Source organism: Penicillium soppii (genome assembly GCF_028829465.1).
Source record: "Penicillium soppii strain IBT 18220 chromosome Unknown utg000003l, whole genome shotgun sequence".
In the NCBI taxonomy this organism is placed as follows: Eukaryota; Fungi; Ascomycota; class Eurotiomycetes; order Eurotiales; family Aspergillaceae; genus Penicillium; species Penicillium soppii.
The window spans coordinates 315134-334447 of NW_026643233.1; the positions used below are offsets into that span (position 1 = coordinate 315134).

The following is a 19314-nucleotide window of genomic DNA, read 5'->3' on the forward strand; positions in this document are numbered from 1 at the left end:
ATCCAAGCTTGTTATAGGGCTTTAATGTTGAACTTGAAGAATGTGAGAATCAATATTCTAGAAAGATTACTCTGAATCCATGGGCTTGAAGGATAACGAAACGTAGGCACAGTGTACTCTATATGTTTGCAACAAACCAAGACGCTAGAGATAACCCTGAGTTCGAGCCGCTTCCTAACGCCGGTATGCCTTTAACAGCGAGATCTGCAGGTCATGTTTTGAAGATCGGGGTCTATATAATGCGATTTTCCCGTCTCTGAGGAGAATAATGGCCAACCAAGAGCTAGGGCTGTCGGGGTCGCGCTTCGTCGGACCCCGGATTTGACTGAGGACGGGGGCCGAAACACCGATCACCGATCACCGATGGGATCAAGAGTTGGACCCTTGAACATTTTAAAGAGGTTGGGTTGAACTACAACTTAGTTTTGGAGGGTTGAACATTGTAAAGAACATATCTTTATCTGCTATATCCAAACTTTGTGTGCCATGTCTTTAGGATGTGTTCCTGTGTTACTATCAAGGAATTGTACCATAGCCCCTTGAGGTCAACGAGAAATGTCTTTGCTTCTCCTCTTTAGTCATTGGCCATGTCTCTACTGCATTGATATCTATAGACTTTACTATAAAATTAGATATGTTACATACTAGCGAATTCACCGAGCTAACTGCTGCATCGCTGTCTGACTCGTTTATCACCTTCTGCAATCGGATGTGCATTGTCCCGTATGGGCTCCCGGGCTAGGAAACCGAGTATAATATGCCTTTTATTCCTTTCCTTTGTTAATCGGGAAATTATATATGGTGTCAATAAGCTGGTCGCACAGACAAGTATAGATGAACAGTTGAATGTGAAACTCGTTTCAAATTTGACAGGCGTTTTGACGGATAGGCCATGATGCCGCTATTTATAGGAACAACAACTCTTCTGGCGCCGAATCTTTCAAGTATTGGCTGGGCCACAAATTGATGCCCAGAGTTGCTGCCTTAAATAATCTAAGCAAGGCACTTCTGTAACCAATATTCACAGAACTGTGTAGATATTCAGAACACTGTTCCACCCCAACGTTGGCCAACGCAGCCCTAGAAACTATGGCGATCAACCAAGTCTTCGAGTTCCCAGTGCGCGAGCTATCCTCTAATCGGCTGAAGCTCACCCCGTTCGACGCAAGTCTGTCTCTTGGGAAGAGAGGACTGTCACCGCGAAGGAGAACTTACCACTCTAGCAGATCGCAAAGCATGCTGGCCCTTTCACCACCGGGCTGTTCTTAACGGAGGAGGACTTAGTGTCCAGACTCAGGCGTCGCGGCAAAATTGGCACCACCGTATTCTTCGCCGTGATCGATAAGACGAGACCTGCGTCGGAAGCCAATCCCGATGGCAGGGCTGCAGCATTGTCGGTAGAGGGGAGCTACATTATCGTTCTACCTCCCTTCCAGCGCACGCATGTCGCTACCCATGCTGTTGGCTTGTTCTTGCACTACGCCCTCGATACACCCGATGAAGGTGGCTTAGGGCTGCGTCGCGTACAGTGGCAAGCGGATCCGTCTAGCACCGCGTCCCTAAATGCTGCTCAGCGCGTGGGATTCCGGAAAGAAGGGACGCTGCGATGGGCGAGTTTCGTTGTTGATGGCGATGAGCGCGGTAAAATGTACAATAGACGAGGATGTCCGCCGTATGGCGACCCCAAAGCTCGTGGGCGGGGTTCTGTGTATTTTTCCATGTGTTGGGATGATTCCCTTGAGAGAAAACGAGAGCTCGTTGATGAGCGGATGGCTAAGTGAATGCTTCCGGGGCTAGGCGGCTATAGGATAGAAACATATGCCTAGGTACATCGGGCCGACCAGAGTACTGCGGGGTTGCAAAGATGAACCGCTTATGAACTTGGATGTCCAACCCTTTTGCGTCAAAGGAAGTTTCTTCTGTGGAACAACATGAGTTCTAGCCTAGCAATAATCGCTCGAGAGCCAGACCAGCCTCTGACACTGAATTGGTCACTCGAGCAGGTTGAGATTAGTTCACCAAGCGATGATGAGGTACTGGTGGAGATGCATGCCACGGGTATTTGCCATACGGACATTGCTCTATCAAGAGTACCTAGAGGGGTACTTGGTATCGAATACCCCAAGGTAGCTGGGCACGAAGGTACTGAATCGCTGGCATTAGATTTTGTGACTTAACGGCTGAGATGTCTACAGGCGCCGGTGTTGCTCTAGTCGTGGGCAAAAACGTCCAGTCTGTAGAAGTTGGAGATCCAGTCCTTCTCTCCTTTTACTCATGCTCTACTTGCACACAGTGTGAGGCTTCTCATCCAGCATACTGTGATTCCTTTGCTTCCAAGAATTATATCGGCAGCCAGGGATCTATGAAGCTCAGCAAAGACAGCACACGAGTCTGGTCCCAATTTTTCGGTCAATCCAGCCTTGCGCAGTACAGTACTGTTAACAAATCCTCCATTGTGAATGCTAAGGATCTCATTCAAGATCTCAATGAGTTAAAGCTGTTTGCTCCTCTTGGCTGTGGATTTCAGACTGGAATGGGAGCAATAAATAATATCGCTCAGGCTGGCCCAAATGATTCTGTCATGATTTCAGGCTTGGGAGCGGTTGGTATGGGGGCTCTCATGGTTAGTTGCGGTCCTCTTCAAGAAAAGTTTCAAGAAAAGTTTCAAGAAAAGTGCATAAGATTAACATTTGATCTCGCACAGACTGCAAAGATCACAAAATGCAAAGTAATTATTGCTGTCGATCGAGTCCAAACTCGCCTTGAGCTGGCCAGAAGACTCGGCGCAACTCATACAATCAACACCAACGATGCAGAGATTTCTAGGTTAGATGATGCAGTCCGAGCTATTGTTCCTAAAGGCGCATCCGTTGCTATTGACACCACTGGTGTGCCTTCCATAATAGAGCAGAGCGTTCAATCAACACATGCTCGTGGAAAAGTAATCTTCATTGGTATACCGCCGAAAAACTACACTTTGAATATCAACCTTTCAGAACACATGAATGTAAGGTGTTGTCCTTGCTTTAAACCTGTAGTTTGCTGACTATTCTGGGTGATTTCAGAAAGGCAGAGCTATTCTCGGTTGTATTGAAGGGGACTGTGATCCTCGTATTGTGCGTATACTGATTCGACTTCTTTGCTGAGGCACTTTTTGACAATACTTCCAGGCTATTCCCCAAATGATTCAGTGGTACAGGGAAGGAGAATTCCCGCTTGATCAAGTTGTTCAGTACTTCGATGTGAGTGCATCATTGTGTATACTGCTGAAAGATCTACTGACCCAGTAGTGCAGGCGACCGATTATCCGAAAGCTCTCCACGGCATGAATGATGGGACTGTCATTAAGCCGATTTTAATTTGGAAACGGTAAACAATTATTTCACTAAACTTGAGATTTGGGTATAAATGGAAGTGAGAAGTGCGCCACTGTATATGGCATTTTTGGGGAAATAATCCTCAGAGAAACTGCTTTCATCTGATTGGGTTAGTATCTTTACTTTCTTTTGAGTTTGCATTGAGGGTTTTGATATCGATTCGGAGTTCCTTGCAGTCATTCTCTTGCACTAGGCGCAGAACAAGAATTTGGTAATAAGCATCTCCAGAGCACATTGTAAGTGCAGCGAGTATGACATGTAGAAGATCTATGATTATCAGCGACAAAGATTATACAATTTGGATGGCTTGTTTACTCCACGTAAAGCCTATATACTCTTAACCGACTAATGCCTTAGAGAACCGCCTATTATTGGGCCGACTATTATGTCGAGAGAGGCAGCGACATCCATCATAGCGATGACGCGCGATACGCCACCTTCAGCCTCCACAGGGCCTGATTTCTCCTCCTGAGATGTTTTAGCAACAGCTTTCAATATCTATTAGTTATCGTCACTAGAAAATTCTTGGGGTAAGGGCCAATTACCAGTCAACTCGGCGGGCGCGACACCAGACACGAATGGCCGCAATATGTCGAAAGCAATAACAGAGACCGAGTGAAATCCTTTGCCGCTGATCTGAGTGTTCAACCAGGGGAATCAATCGGTCCCTGCAAGTTCCGAGAGGCTTAGGAATATGCCTGAACAATAAAGCCGACTGCTGCTGGGTATCGTGCCCCAATCCTGTCACGGACCCAACTAGCGAGGGGACTGATCAAGCTATCTGGAACAGTAATACCTGCAAACAGCAGTCCGGTAGCACTTAGGTCCCATTTAAAATTCTCTTGGATGTGCAAAGGAAGAGTCGCATAAAGGCTCGTACTCACAGTCACGCTCGAGAATTCAATGAGCAGATATCCTAGAATACGGCCGTTGCATAGCATCGAGCGCCAGAAACTCATGATGCCAGACGAAGGTTCTTGATTCCACGCAATGGTAGTAGCTTAATTGTATCCGATGCAGGGCTAGTAGACTTAGATGATGAGGTTTCGGACGAACTTTCAATGGAGACCGGGGCTCGAAAAGATCGTCACGATAGTTTTGGTATTTCCTCAAAAAATAATCAAAAATACGCTATTTAGTAGTATAAATATATGAAGATCATTGGAGATTCACGTCTTACGTTGTAGTTCGCTTAGCCCGCTTATGCATGCGGGTGGCTACAATCTTGTACTGCCACGTATTGGGACCACATAATGAAATACAAATCAATTTGCATGATGTGGCTGACAGTAATAACCTGATTAGTCCTCTGCCCTAAGAAAAAGAAAGGAAATCAAGGAAATTCATGATGCAAGTCCATAGCTTTCACTGACCAATACGGAATACCGAGCAAATCAATGAGACATGGGGACCTTTTGTGCTGGTATACGATTTCCAAATCTTACACTAGGTTGAAATGTTCAGATGAAATATAATTACTATACCATTCCCCGTTGCGGTTGATGCTAGAGACTTTGCCACACCTCACATTCGAGCTTATGAAGAAGTCGCTGCTTCTCACCAGCGGTATGCGATTTCTGCTGATCCTTGCACCCATCAACAAATGGTTGATATCATGAAAATACAATTTCCATTGCTGGAGGGCCGCTTGCCATCAGGACGGTTTGAAGAACAAACGGCGCTTGTTATGGATAACAGTGAGGTGACTCGAGATTCAATGTTTGCCCCGCGCCCCTTGGAGCATACGGTTGTGAACACTGTGCAACAATTATTGGAGATAGAGCAGGGAAACGGTGGGCTTGTTAAATGTGCCTGAATATGAGCTGACTAGATCGGGTCAATTTGAAGGAAGTTTAGATAAACACGGACTGAGCAAGGAAGAGTGTCGGTTGCTTTCTGTTTTGAAAAAAAAAATATTGAAGAGATCAACCAAGTCGCAATTTAGAACTCAATAGTCAAATTTCCATTTTCTCAACACATAAAAAACTCATGAAATTGACAGACCCTTCGCTTTCCTACTCAAGATCTCCTCGATCTCTTCCGCATGCTTCGAGAAGTTATCCACCAAGTTATCCCACATCTTGGGCTCATGCTCATGTCTCTTTTCGCTATTCCAGGCGTAATCAGTGATGGTGAATGGACGGCAAGACTCGAACATGAACGCAATCGATGCTTGGGATATTTGCATCACCGGCGGTGTGTTGTCGGTAGCTTCTTTGAATTCTTCGTACGCAACGCCGTGGGGGACCACTACTCAAAAAATTAGCATTGAGCGATGGATAATGAAGAATGAACGAGACATACTGCCACATTCAAATGACACGCTGCCTGGCTTGAAGGCATCTGAGCGGCCGCCATAGTCACCGTAGATAAGGCCCATTAGTTCGGAGGCCGCATTGCGGTGGTAGTACGGAGGACGATATGTGTCTTTGTGCTTGTTAGTGATACCCAAACCGGGATACTCAGGTATACATACGAGAGGCAACATCCCATCGAGGGGAGAAAGTGAGGAAGTCAGCAATCGGCGCGGTGAGATCGCGGGATTTTGCCGTAAGCACACAGAAGATAGACGGATCAATGTGGTCGACAGAGATAGAGCCAACATTGACAAACTTGGTCAAATCATATTTATAGGGGACCTGAAATGCGTCAGTCGAACGAAGTCAACACTAGAAAGAGAGCAACGTACGTAGTTGCCATGCCAAGCCACGACATCATAAGGGCTGTGGTTTTGAGTGCTTTTGAAGAACTTGCCGCCAAGCTTGTAGATGATTTCCCACGACTCCTGGAGTATTTCATATCTCGCTACAGGGCTCAAGAAGTCGCGCGAATTCGCAAGGCCATTAGCACCAAGAGGACCCAGCTCAGGCAGCTCGAATTGCGTACCCCAGACCTCGAGAATGTATCCCCGAGAAGGTCCATCCGGCAAGTTCACACTGAAGCGAATACCGCGCTGAATAACGCAAAGCTCACCGGGCTGAACAAGCATGGGTCCAAACTCAGTTTGAATATCGAGGGCGCCCTGTTGGGGAACGATTAAGAACTCACCATCCGAATTAACGAAGGCTTTCTTTTTCATGCTAGCATTGGCAACATAAACGTGTGTTGCCAGACCTTCGCGCAGGGTGGGATCACCAGAGCCGGCGATGGTCTTTAATCCTGAGACAAAGTCAACCTCCCCACTTTCGGGGATGTCGAAGGGGTGCCATGCTAGCTGGGTAGGGGAAACATGGATGCGAGGGTTTAAAGGCAAGAAGTTTGCCTCAGTATCCTTGTTATCAGGGAGCTCAGTCTATAAAGATGTCAGTAGTGACCGCCAAAGAGATAATGAGAGGCGCATACGAAGCCCTGGTGGGCGACGGCGGGGCGGGCACGGTAGAGCCACGCCTTCTTATTGCAGTGCCGTGGAGCTACAAAAGCTGTGGCGGTCATTTGCTCGGCATAGAGGCCGAATCTCACATTGCGAGGACTATTTTGGCCGTGTGGAATTGTGCCAGGGATTGCTTCAGATGCGAAGCTATTCCGGAATTACTTCATCAGCATGTTGAATAGCCAGATGTGTAGGTTGAAAATACATACTCGTTACCGAAACCGGCTTGATACTGCGAGATATTAGCTGCATTCTAGCAAGTGTGGATGATGGAGAGCGAAATACCTCATAAGGATCGTTACGCCTTGTATTGAAGGAAGGGATAGTACCATCCTTCTGGGTTTCAGCCCAGTGGAATATCTTCTGATATTCCTGAGGGTCAGCCAAGGAGTCGGTTGAAGGCATGATACAATCAATGGTCTAAAGGCACAAGATGAAATAGACAAAATCAGGTAGCTATCCCGCTTTCTTTAAATTATTTCCCAAATTCTGGGGGAATATTGACCCCTATATACTTCAACACAAGGAACCAGTCCAGACTGTGGGGTCAAGAAGACCAAAAAAGCAACACATTCCAAGATTTCAAACACGAATTATTCATTCGATCCGTATCCCTGGGAAAAGCACGGCAGGGCACGGTCTTCCGAGGAACATCCGTCATCGCCACAAAGCACCATCAGCTGGACGCGAGATATTGGTGCCTTGGACGACTAAAGAGGTAAGTCGCTCTATAAATCGGCAAAGCGAGGTTCAGTCGACATGCCGACCTCCCGGGGCGGTGGACTCTATTCACACGGTGAATGGTGAGGAGCGTTATGCACAGACGAGATGGAGGAATAATGTCGCGACGATTAATGAAAACCCCACATGAGTCAGGACTGAGTAAAGGTGGAGGCTACGACCCGTGAGAGACTAAGATTTGGGGTGAATGTGGTAACTATGTGACGACACGGGATTTATAGGGGATTTCAACTGCCGAAATCACAAGAATGTGCGTTCGCGTCGAGACAACTGGTCAGTATGTATATTGTGATAAATTGATCTAGCTATGTAGGCACATACAACGCATGTATGGATTGTAGTTCAAATCCAGGAAAATTTTTTAATTGTGTACTTCTATATTCTAATTCAACAAACTGATTCGACCTGCTGTCAAAGCAAATACGATAGGCATATACGCGTCAGCCCCAGCCTCTTTCAGCACCTTACAGTGCTCAACGCGCCTGCGAGCGGCATACTGTGTCTCATCAATTTCCTTGCATTTTCCCACAGGCCCAAAGGCAAATCTCCGGTCATCAGACCATGGTCCATCCCCATTGACAAACCGAATCCAGCGCTGTCGCATTTCCTTCCCGACAGAACTGGCCGCAGGATTAAACGATAGATCGACTCCATCGAAAAGGAACAGTAGATCAACCGCGTGATGCGCACGACTGGACGGCTGCCAGGGATTAGGCTGGTCAACGACATATTTGAACACGCGTCTGTTGGCGTTCTGTAGCTTGTTGGCAATGACCTCGACGGGGAGGGTATACCGAGCATCGTTCACGAGATCCAGAGCACCCAATTTTGCAGCTGTCGGGCGATCGGCTACGACTTGATACATCTTCCGAAGTTGGGTGCCCCATGTCTTCTCATTGTCGAATGCCGCAGCGATTGTTTTTCCATCAAAGAGTTCGACACCATTACGCCAAATAACAGACTGCATCGCATTTTAGCAAAAGCTCACTCATGACAAAATGATACTTGACGAACCTCGTACTCGGTATCACCGATCATTACTTCCTCGACCTGCTCTGGCCGAGTTTCCCATCCTTCTAATTCAGGCTCTTCTTGGATCCACATGGTGTTCACATTGCACTCCTTCAATGCTTGGACCAGCACAGGGACCGATGATCGTCGCAATGATGGCTGACCAAGTTCTCGGACTTTTGCTTCGAGTGCCTTGATCAGACCATCACCTTTTTCCACTGGCAATGGCGAGGACAGGTAAAGCGTTCCGGATGCCATGACTGCCCGTTTCACAGGAGGGCCGGTGATTAGGTGAGCGTGAGTATAGATTGCACCAGCGCTTTCACCTGATAGAGTGATGTTTTGCTGTAAAGGGTCAGATTCTTCTTACAAATGTAGGGATAATGGACGGATATAAACCACCTACGGGATCACCCCCAAACTCCGCAATATTCTGTCGCACCCATTCAATACCCAGCCGCTGATCTTTCAGCGCCAAATTCTTCTCTCTACCATCTCCAAAGCTGAATATGTTCAAGCGGTAATTGATTGAGACAAAGATGACCGGTTTTCCGGCGTTGATCGAGTCCGCGACAATCTTGGTCGGGTCACAGATCTTTGAGGCGGCAGAACAGAATGTGACAATCTGAGAACCACCATGAATCCAGATAAGAACAGGCAGAGGCCCTGTGGTAGATTCCTTGGGCGGGCATGTTATCTCCAGGTTCAGACATTCAAATTCGTTCTCTACTTCTGGGGCAATAGCGAAGTCCTCTGGGATGCGGAGCAGATGGCGGACGTCTACATCAGCTTGGGGGCATCTCGGTCTTAGCTGAATGTCAGTTGACGTTCAAACAAGCTGCTGATGTTATTTTATCTGGTGTATCATACCCATATTTCGTGGCATCGACAACACCTCCCTCAAAGTCCACGACAGGCTTTGCCTTTTCAAATCTTGCCGGAACACTGGCATATTTAATGCCCAAGAATTGATGAATAGGCTCAATCTGATCTTTGCATTCAGTTCCTGTGAATGTGGCATTCAAGCCTCGGTGTTGAATCACTGGTGCCATGGCGAAGTATGTTGGTTATAGAACTATAGGACAATTGGGGAGTATAGGCGCCCGAAGTATGCGAAATGCGAAGTAGCTCCACAAACGTAGCTCCATTACCACGGCTAATATTGCGTCGTTCAATTCCCGAGACTTTTCCTTGAAAGTGAGGTCAATTGTTGTCAGCAATTATGAATCTTGTGGGGCTGCGGGGAACACTTTCGGATGTGGGGAGTCCTCGGTTTTGCCGGATGCATGCTATGTTGGTGTTAGGGTTGGTACAAGTCCATGAATTTCTAGTCTTTATTTACTTTGTATTTTGGTAAAGCTCTGATCGTCTAGCTTTCTGTCTTCCTGGATCAGAAATCCACATCAATTCATGATCATGGTATCTATTGAAGTTGGTACATAGTACAAAATGAAATGTATACGCTCGAATATTATGCATGTAATTTTAGTTCAAGAGGTAGTGCTCTCCGTCACTGAAACTTCATCTTCCGATTTGGCTGGCTTCAAAATCCATCCACCAAGGAATAGCAAGGCCGGAACCGAGGTAAAAGCGGCAATTAATGCTAATGCCCATCCCATCGTTCCCCATCCTGCATTTTGACGAATAAAGCCCGCGAAAAATGGCCCGATAAGGGCACCGGCCGCGAAACCCATGTTGACCAGGCCAAAAGCAAGAGCCATGGCTCCACCACGGCCAAAGATACCGGGCGTTTCATCCTCCTTTTCCTTTACGGCATGGAAGGTCTCGGCAACAAGAGGTGGCATAGCTACGGCAAAGCAGAGACCCACCAGAGCAAGGAGGGCACATAGTAGAATCTTGTGATGCATGGAATTATCGGTCACAAGCCGAAGGAGCACCAGCACAGGGACAGAAGACAGAAATGCTGTGGCTGTGAAGTAGCGACAGGATTTGGGAAATCTGTCGATGGCCCATCCGGTAATTGGATCCATGAGGTGTGGCACCATGAGCGGGATGAAGATCAATCCTTGGCCACTTTGCTGCCATCCGAATGTTTCTTGCACAAACAGTGGTAGCACACTGTCGAAGGAGGCCAAGACGAGAGAAATAACGAAGTATCCCCAGAGAGATACGACGAGACGGGGTGAGCTTAATAAGGTCGTGACACGCGCGAAAGCACTGATTGAAGGAGGATCGTTCTGGGAGGTGAGTGTGTCTGACCCAGTTCTCGGTATTACGGGGGTTTCAGTAGACGCTGCTGCCTCTGTATCTGTCGACTTCTCTCCAGCTGCCGGGAGGGGTTTCAACTCCGGCAGAAGCCATTTGTCGGCATGTCTTTTCTCGATCAAGATCAATCGAAACACGATATCAAGTCCAATAAAAGCAAACGCAAGGCCAAAGACAGCATAGTACCCTCCATGTTGGTAGACGACACCACCGAGAAGAGGCCCGCCCAACGTTCCAACACTGATAGCCATGGATACATATCCAATTGCCTGACCAAGACCATCCTTGCCAACGGTATCAACCATCAAAGCAAGACCAGCAGTCCAGACAATTGCAGCCGCAGCACCCTGAAATAGGCGCCCGACAATCCACAACGCAATATTGGTACCAACACACAGCAAAGCTGTAGCTGCGCCCAGCGCAATAAGACCAACAAGTAGCGGCCATCGACGCGACTCTGCTCGATCAGCAATGTACCCAACAACAGGTGCGAATGCCAGCAAAGAACCTGCGTACAAAGCGAGAAGAATAGAGGTCCAGCTTTGAATACTGTCCTCTGACAGTCCCACCCTATCCTTTAGGGCAGTCGGCGTCACGGGCACTATCAGCCCATACATGAAAATGTCCGTCCCTGCCGCAAAGGACACAACAAACATGATGAACCATCTTGATGACCTCAACTCGACGAATTTAGGTCGTTCGTCATTTTTCCACCATGAGCCCATGCCTTTTGAAACTGGACACAATTCTGTATTTGAAAAAGAAGTGGGTCAGACCTCTGAATTGACGCCACGTTAAGCAAGGGTGAATCGAGATTATATGTCAATATCTCAACTTTTCACAGGTTTACGAGTTTGTTCAAAGTGAAAAAGGAAAATTTGCATTTGACCTGCTCAGACAAGTCTCTTGAAAAGTCCCCCTATCTTCAGTTAAGATATTTGTTAGTTTTGCGAATTGCCCACGGACGTGAAATCATTTCCGTTCGGGGCCCGCGGGGGCCCGCGGACCCCGAATTATGGGTCGGGGGGATCTTCGTTAGAGCCTGAGATCTTCGTCTATTGGATTGTGGACTCCATAACTTGGAATAGTCTGCATCTGGACATAGAAAGAATTGAGTCAACTGACACTATTCAAAACACGTGGATCATACAGATGTCAAGTTGAAACCAAGTATTGGAAATTAAACGGTTGAGATTGCTATCTATAAAGCGAGGTGCAGAATATAGTACAGAGAATTATGCCTGTGGACATTTTGCCATAGGTTTTCGAATCAAGGAAATCACGGAAATCACAGACGAGCCTTGGGAGCCTTGCTCTTCAGGAGCTCCTTGACCTCCCTGCGCAGAATCTTTCCACTGGGCGACTTGGGAATCTGCGCCAGGAGATGAATACCTCCGCGAAGACGCTTGTGGTTGGCAACTCGCTCATTGAGCCATGAGTTAATTCCCGCAATGACGGTCTTCTCATCCCTCTCCTTGGCCTGGCGGCTGAGAACTAAAAAGCCGACCGGTAGCTCAGTGGCCCGTTCATCAACCCATTTACCAACAACAGCCGCGTCTTCCACGTCCGGGTGGTCGATCAGCTTGCCCTCCAGTTCACTCGGGATCACCTGCAGTCCCTTGTACTTGATCATCTCCTTGATGCGGTCGTGGATGGAGATGTAGCCCTCAGCATCGATAGTTCCAATATCGCCAGTGCGGAACCATCTCTTCCCATCTTCATCGACGTGGAACGCGCCCTTGGTAGCCTCCTCGTTGTTGTAATAACCCATCACGACATTGGGGCCCCGGCACCAAATTTCAGCAGGCTGGGTCGACCCATCAGCTGTGACCTCGGCGTCCTTCATCGAGTCGGGATCCACAAAGCGGAACTCCATGTTCGGCACGATGCAGCCAACGCCCGTAATCCGCTTCTCGAGACGGTCATTCGGGATGGCAGTTGCCAGCGGCGAGGTCTCCGTCAGACCCCAGCACTGCGTACAGAAGACTTCCGTCTTCCAGAGTTCCTTGAACTTCGCCTCGAGCGCAGAAGACAGCTCAATCGTGAGCGGCGCAGCAGCAGACATGATTCTGCGCACGCTGCTAAGATCGTACTTGGAGACGCGCGGGTCCTTGACTAGCATCAGCGCAATGGGAGGCACGATGGACAGCTCGTCTGGGCGGTATTGCTGGATATAGCCGAGGTAGGCGTCGAGGTCGAACTTGGGCATGACGACGACGGTCGTGCCCCAGATGAGACACTGGCAGACAAAGAGGTTGAGGCCGTAGATGTGGCTGAAAGGCAGGAATCCGATGGCGGAGCTTCTGGTAGGTCGCTGCGAGGGGTCGCCGGATTCGAGCATCTGCGAGCGCCATTGCTGTAGGTTGGAGGTCATATTCTTGTGTGTTGTGATGACGCCCTTTGCTGCGCCGGAGGTTCCAGACGAGAAGCAGATGAAGGTTGCTTGGCGCTCGGCCTCGGTGGGATCAACGGTCAGGAACTCGGTTGGGGCGAAGGTGCTGGCCATGCTCTCGCAGGTGGGCTTTCCGTTGAACGGCTGCTCACCGTCCAGGAGAATTATTCTCTCGACGGAGGTTCCCTTGGCTGCCTTTTCGGCGGTCTGCAGCAGAGACGAGTGGACGATGACGAAGCGCGCGCCACTGGTCTTCAGCTGGGCGTTCAGCTCGAGGGCCGTCAAGGCCGCACTTGTTGGGGAAGCGATAGCTCGCGAACCGATCAGGGCGTGGCAGACGATTGGGTATTCGATAGAGTTGGGACTGAAGAAGGCAACGACATCGTTAGGCTTCACGCCGATGCTTTGGCGGAGACCGTTTGAAAGCGAGCGCGTACGCTGGATCACATCGCCGTATGTATATTGCTTGCCGGAGACAGCATCGACGTACAGAGGTCGGTCGAGGGGAGTGTTGAAAGGATTAGAGAAGAGGTAGGAGACTAGATCGATCGACTTGATGTCGAGATCTGGGTAGGGTGAACGATATACCGTAGGCATTGTTTAAGGATTAATGTTTGTAAAAAACGAATTTCAATTTTCAAAACGAAAGCCAACTCGCGATCTGGAAACTTGAGGATTAAATAGAAAGAATTGCTACGGATGCTAGAAGTAAAAATCGACCAATTCCACGCAGGGGGGTTAAGGTCTCCATAGTTCTCCATAGTTCCCGTGTCGGTATAGGGCTCATTGGACGAAGCATTAAAACCTAATCTCTCTCCTGAACTTCGTACCTGTTACAGCCTCGGTTGGATCACCTTAACTATTATTGTATTAGTGATATATCATTTTGTGGATTATTTGATTGCTCTGGTTTACCTAGGCACCTAGGTATCACGGTAAGGGCTTGATTTCACTATTCAATTGTATATAGTCAAAACGAACTGACTCTAGACTGTCAAAATCTACACTTCATACCACCATCTATGTCCTTTTCACCTTGTCCATAGTGCACTATTGTACTTCGTATGTAACTATTCCTTGAGATACGCATAGACAAGACGCCAACGAAGCCCTGAGAACTGTGCGGTGGAACTGGTGGTGGAACTTGGTATTTGGCGAGGAAATAATCTCCACAGTAGAGATCCAACATAGACTTGATCTGCAGAGATGTGATTTTTCAAGATTATGGATCGAACCAATCGGTGCTCTCGGCGTGGATATCATGGCGTTTTGTTTTTTTTAACCCCTTTTCATCCAAACCGTAAACAATATACATTGTGTGCACATTGAAAAAGGAGAAAAAGAAAAGAAAAATAACAAATCTATCGATAAACACTGCATAACATTGATAACTCGCACTACAATGATTCTACCCGGTCGGTCTCTTATCACTCGGTCAATCATACGCAATGTACAAGCACCTCTCCAAACCCAACCCTGCGGTGTGGACCTCACACTGAAGCGGGTCTTGAAGTGGACCTCTCCGGGCGTCATCGATCTCGACAACAAACTTCGGCAGACTGCCTCAACCGAGGAACTGACATTTCCGAGATCTGCAAGTCCGGCTCTAGACCTTGTCCAGGGATCTTACCTCGTGGAATTCAATGAGACGGTTTCCGTGCCCCTCGATTCTATGGGTCAGATCTTTGTACGCAGTTCATTGTTCCGATCGGGTGTATTGATCCATGCCGGTGTGATGGATAGTGGATATGAAGGGGCTGTTGGTGCTCTGCTGCAGGTTGTGAATCCCGCTGGTTTGAGGGTTTATCCTGCTGCTCGATTGGCGCAATTGGTGTTTCACCTGATGAGTGAGGAAGTTGAGGGCTATAATGGTACTTATCAGGGGACAACGTCCATGGGATGAAGAGTTGGAATCTAACTGGTGCTTTTTACCTAGATAAGCCTACTAGATAATCTTTATCTTCAAGCTCGGTGATATTACAATTCCAATGACAAACACCGTGAAAAGTTTGGAGATTTTTAGTCTACTGTCATGAGATACCCTATTCTATATGATAGGCTCAGTTTTGATGTCCTCGCTTTCAAACGATTTGAAAATCCCATTCTTGAAAGCCAGCTCTTGAACATCCTTCAGCCAATCCCCACATCGATATAGCGGCGTATCAGGATACAATTGGGTGCCCCTTAGCGTGACCTGAGCCTGAGGGGGAGGCACCGCCAGGCAGCACTCCTCTCGGAACCTCTCCAGATCCTCTTCCTCGATAGTCGCAATCTGCTTCATTGAGGACGGCACATGTTCCGGCAAGTGGACAGGGTTGGGTGTTTCCCTAGGTGTATAGTCCATGCCGTTGAGGATCGTTCCAGTGACATGATGGAGCCATCCTGCGTCCTCGGTCGGGGCGGTCTCAATATAGATGGCGATGTGGTTTCGCGTTGCGCCGATCGACTCTGTTCTGTAGACTTTCAGTGGCATGGTTTTGTTGTGGCGAGGTATTCCCTGTTTTGTTCTGGATGTATGCTTGGGGACCCCGGATTTATAGGTCAAATGAAATGAAAGGGTTCGGTTTGGTGGCTGAGCATGTGATGCAAGCTGCAGTGTGATTCAACGGTGCTGAGACGCAGATCAAATCTTGCATCAAAGACGACTTGACTGTCAAACATCTATCTGCAGGCTCAGACAAGTCTTAAATTTTAACCTTTGTGTTCATAGTCTAGCATTTAATGGTAGTATGCCTTTGCAACAAGAGTATGTTCTGCAGCGACTTTTTGGCTTCTCCGCTATGCCTAACCCAGTGCTTACTCTCAAAGAATTTCTCAGACATCACTTTTAGGTCAGACAGAACCGCTTTCAATGATACAATGTTAAGACTGATGTTTTGGCTCAGTTGATAATGTTTCAAAGTAAGTGACTGAGCTTGAATGATGTCTAAAAAGTCTAATAAAAGCCTATATCAAAGGCATTTGGGATATTTCACTGCTATCTACTGATAACCGAAAGGATTTTGAAAAAGAATCAAAATGTCGTGAAAAATACCTGGAAAAAGACCGATGTAAGGATATGTAGAAAGCATACAGCTATATTTGGATATGGTCGGTTTCTTGCGGCACTAAGAGTAGCCAAATGGCCGAACTTGTTGGGAACCATGATGAGAACCAAGTGAATGTGGAGGTCGTGGATAGTGATTTGGGCGTTGCTCACGTAAAAGTCAATCCTGTAGAATAGTGAGTTAAGGCGACTGGGAGCAATCAAGGGAGATATATGACTAACTGAAAGTGAGCCTGGCGGCCGAACACTTCCAGAGATCTGCGACGTGGTTCTAATCCTTTTTAAAGAGCGATCAATCTCCTCATCTTAACATGCAGCTCTGAGTACTCCTGGTGTCCTGATTTCGAAGAGACAGACCATTCTGGATGCAGCCGATGTTGGCCTTCTCGTCTTCAAGCGCGAAAAAAGAATATGGCAGAAAGAACCCTCAATTGTCTGTTGTAGAGTGAGAAAAGAGAGATATATAGAGATATATAATGTATAAAGAGACGTATAGAGACTTGTATAACGAGCCGTGAAAAGAGGTGTAAAAAGAGAGAAGGTTTCGGGAGCGCAGTAGTTATTCATGTCCACAAGTTCAATGATTTTTCAAATCAAGAAAGTGTTCTTTGCTATTGTTCTCCCCTTCTTATCCTCTCCTTCTTGTCCTCCTCTTCCCACTGCTTTTTTTTGAATCGCATAATCCTATCACTCTAACTTGGGCTGGAGCCTTGACGCTATATTTGGCTTCGACGTCATTTACGTGACAACTTTCCCGATGATAACCATTCCAAACAGCTAGTGGTATAAAGCTCAAAATACGGCAAGAGCTATTGGAAAGAATAGGTGGAATAAAATGTATAATACAAGGGTAAGGTAAGATGTGCAAATTTAGAACGCCTTCAGGCTTGCTGCCAGGTATGCAAAAAATCATGTGAAAGAACATCAAATGTCTCTCATGTACCCGCTGTTCGATAAATAGAAAAGGCGATTGTGTCCGACGGAACAACCCGCATCAGGATTGGAAGTTCATGTTATAGCCTCCAGTCTTCGGATCCTGAACGAACTTGAAATTATCTGTCGAAAGGCCGAATGGGCTCAAGATGCCGTTGCCAAGCTATTCCAGGTCAATTCTGCCCACAAACAGCAAGCGGCGGATCGCCAGGGAAAAGTACTCACATCCTTCAACTTCCCCATCATGTCGCCCATCTCCTTTTCGCGCGCTTGGGTGATTCGCGCAGGAAGTTCCCGCAACGCTTTCTGTGCAACGCGTTTATCATCGGCCGAGATGTTTTCAATCGCAACAAGAGCCTGGTAATCTTCTGAGGCTCCTTGCAAGTTACCCCAGCCACCAATCTGGGATTTCGCCTTTGCGCGTCTCATGAGAATCTTGGCTCGAAGTCGCAGGACCTTGGCCCTGAGCTCATCCTGTTCCTTCAATCTTTGAAGTTCTTCCAATTCGGCCTCTTCGTCATCGCCTGAGATTTCGACTACGTCATCCTTGTCTTTCGCATCGGGCTTCGTTGCTTCTTTCCCTTTCGTCTCGTCACCCTTGTCCGGCAAGGTAGATGGAATAATTTTCTCCAGGCGATCGATGGAGACTGTTGCTGAGTCTACCGCCGACTTCCAAGCTTCCAGTTTCAAATGGCAAGCGGCGATATTACTGTGAATAACGGCAACGTCGTAGTCGAGGTAATTTGGGCAGGAAGCGAGCGCTCGATCGTAGCAGGAGATAGCTTGATCGTAGCTTGTGGCTAGAAACAGCTGGTTTGCTTCAGATTTGATTTCCTGGGATTCTTTCAGGAGTTGCTATTGCAAACATGACATTAGCAAGCAGGGTCAAGCATACGAAAGCTGAGCGACTCACGGCTTCTTCCTCCGCTGGGAAGTGAGCATCGTGGAAGACATCTTCATCGCCACTGTCATCAGCATCATCGTGGCCATTCTTGGGGTCGCGCTCGGGCGCATCGGAGGGATTGGCCATCTTGTGAGGTTGATGTAGGCGAGATCATCAACATTTAAATGTTGCCAAGAGCATCACGGGACTGATAAGGAATTCTTCCCCGCGTCTTATCGAATCCTTGTCAATATCCCACCCTTAACACGTATTGTACAGACATACATACAGCTATGGCTTCCAATGAGTGAGTGGGATGTTCGCCAATTGTGGCTGTTGTGCAACCCGAATTGACCGTACGGATAGACTTCCCCGCATCCGAGCATGTCTCTTTGACATGGATGGTTTGTTGATTGACTCGGAGGATCTGTACACTGTGATCACGAACGAAATTCTCCAGAAGTATGGCAGACCTCTGCTCCCCTGGTCAATTAAGGCGCAGATGCAAGGTCGTCCACAGCCAGAGGTCCGTCTTTTACTAGAACCGGTCTTATTACATACTAACAACGTATCTAGGCCGGCAAGATCTTCCACGATTTTGCCCAGCTGCCAATCAGCGATGAGCAATTGAACAAAGAGCGATTCGAACTACAGCAAAAATACTTCCCACGCTCGCAGGCACTTCCCGGCGTGCCAACCCTACTCTCAAACCTCAAGTCCACAGGGTCAACTGACGAGCCCGTGTACATCGCGCTGGCCACCTCGTCGCACCGCACCAACTACAAATTGAAGACGGATCACTTGACAGAGCTTTTCTCTGTATTCCCCGAAGCAAATAAGGTCCTCGGCGACGACCCACGGATCGGAAAGGGACGAGGCAAGCCTCTTCCGGATATCTACCTGCTTGCGCTGGAGACCATAAATGTGGATCTGCGCGCCAAGGGAAAGATGGAGATCAAGCCCGAGGAGTGTCTTGTCTTTGAAGACGCAGTTCCCGGCGTCGAAGCCGGTCGTCGTGCCGGTATGCAAGTCGCCTGGGTCCCACACCCCGGTCTCCTGGGTGCCTTCAAGGGCCGGGAGGAAGAGGTGCTTGCTGGAGCTACCGGCTCGCATAAGGAAGATGAGAAGGCCGATGCTGAGAAGGAGGCTGAGGAACTCCAGGCTTGGCGTGTGAAGGGTGCCGGACAGCCCGGCAAGATTGGTGACGGATTTGGTCAGATCTATTCCACTTTGGAAGACTTCCCGTACGAGAAATATGGCATTCGGATTCCTTAAACACTCAACTCGGTGTTGAGAGCTTTATGCAGCAGCATCCCGTTTTAAGACTTTTTCACT

The 19314-nt window shown here is 47.9% G+C and overlaps 10 protein-coding genes across 10 annotated transcripts; 3 read left to right on the plus strand and 7 right to left on the minus strand.

The window, feature by feature from the left end:
* Positions 1-1089: 1089 nt before the first annotated feature.
* Positions 1090-3373, plus strand: N7529_002234 (uncharacterized protein; the record flags this gene model as incomplete). Its single annotated transcript, XM_057237762.1, has 8 exons — positions 1090-1119; positions 1227-1777; positions 1943-2058; positions 2196-2623; positions 2705-3007; positions 3066-3116; positions 3171-3242; positions 3296-3373. 8 exons carry the CDS (start codon positions 1090-1092, stop codon positions 3371-3373), a joined length of 1629 nt encoding a protein of 542 aa, XP_057100373.1.
* Positions 3374-4063: 690 nt separating this feature from the next.
* On the minus strand, positions 4064-4336 carry N7529_002235 (uncharacterized protein; the record flags this gene model as incomplete). The annotated part of the gene is made up of 1 exon (XM_057237763.1): positions 4064-4336. One exon carries the CDS (start codon positions 4334-4336, stop codon positions 4064-4066), a length of 273 nt encoding a protein of 90 aa, XP_057100374.1.
* Positions 4337-5364: 1028 nt separating this feature from the next.
* On the minus strand, positions 5365-7152 carry N7529_002236 (putative homogentisate 1,2-dioxygenase; the record flags this gene model as incomplete). Its single annotated transcript, XM_057237764.1, has 7 exons — positions 5365-5627; positions 5682-5804; positions 5854-6016; positions 6067-6669; positions 6720-6894; positions 6957-6979; positions 7033-7152. The coding sequence occupies 7 exons, from the start codon at positions 7150-7152 to the stop codon at positions 5365-5367; spliced, it is 1470 nt and encodes a 489-aa protein (XP_057100375.1).
* Positions 7153-7870: 718 nt separating this feature from the next.
* Positions 7871-9551, minus strand: N7529_002237 (uncharacterized protein; the record flags this gene model as incomplete). The annotated part of the gene is made up of 4 exons (XM_057237765.1): positions 7871-8449; positions 8503-8844; positions 8906-9305; positions 9370-9551. The coding sequence occupies 4 exons, from the start codon at positions 9549-9551 to the stop codon at positions 7871-7873; spliced, it is 1503 nt and encodes a 500-aa protein (XP_057100376.1).
* Positions 9552-9989: 438 nt separating this feature from the next.
* N7529_002238 (MFS transporter) lies at positions 9990-11450 on the minus strand (the record flags this gene model as incomplete). Its single annotated transcript, XM_057237766.1, has 1 exon — positions 9990-11450. The coding sequence occupies one exon, from the start codon at positions 11448-11450 to the stop codon at positions 9990-9992; it is 1461 nt and encodes a 486-aa protein (XP_057100377.1).
* Positions 11451-12013: 563 nt separating this feature from the next.
* N7529_002239 (acyl--CoA ligase) lies at positions 12014-13714 on the minus strand (the record flags this gene model as incomplete). Its single annotated transcript, XM_057237767.1, has 1 exon — positions 12014-13714. One exon carries the CDS (start codon positions 13712-13714, stop codon positions 12014-12016), a length of 1701 nt encoding a protein of 566 aa, XP_057100378.1.
* An 805-nt stretch (positions 13715-14519) lies between these two features.
* N7529_002240 (putative dUTP diphosphatase Dut) lies at positions 14520-15020 on the plus strand (the record flags this gene model as incomplete). The annotated part of the gene is made up of 1 exon (XM_057237768.1): positions 14520-15020. One exon carries the CDS (start codon positions 14520-14522, stop codon positions 15018-15020), a length of 501 nt encoding a protein of 166 aa, XP_057100379.1.
* A 144-nt stretch (positions 15021-15164) lies between these two features.
* N7529_002241 (uncharacterized protein) lies at positions 15165-15590 on the minus strand (the record flags this gene model as incomplete). The annotated part of the gene is made up of 1 exon (XM_057237769.1): positions 15165-15590. The coding sequence occupies one exon, from the start codon at positions 15588-15590 to the stop codon at positions 15165-15167; it is 426 nt and encodes a 141-aa protein (XP_057100380.1).
* Positions 15591-17157: 1567 nt separating this feature from the next.
* On the minus strand, positions 17158-18126 carry N7529_002242 (uncharacterized protein; the record flags this gene model as incomplete). The annotated part of the gene is made up of 3 exons (XM_057237770.1): positions 17158-17259; positions 17322-17951; positions 18010-18126. The coding sequence occupies 3 exons, from the start codon at positions 18124-18126 to the stop codon at positions 17158-17160; spliced, it is 849 nt and encodes a 282-aa protein (XP_057100381.1).
* A 146-nt stretch (positions 18127-18272) lies between these two features.
* Positions 18273-19254, plus strand: N7529_002243 (haloacid dehalogenase superfamily protein; the record flags this gene model as incomplete). Its single annotated transcript, XM_057237771.1, has 3 exons — positions 18273-18286; positions 18346-18505; positions 18556-19254. 3 exons carry the CDS (start codon positions 18273-18275, stop codon positions 19252-19254), a joined length of 873 nt encoding a protein of 290 aa, XP_057100382.1.
* Positions 19255-19314: the final 60 nt, after the last annotated feature.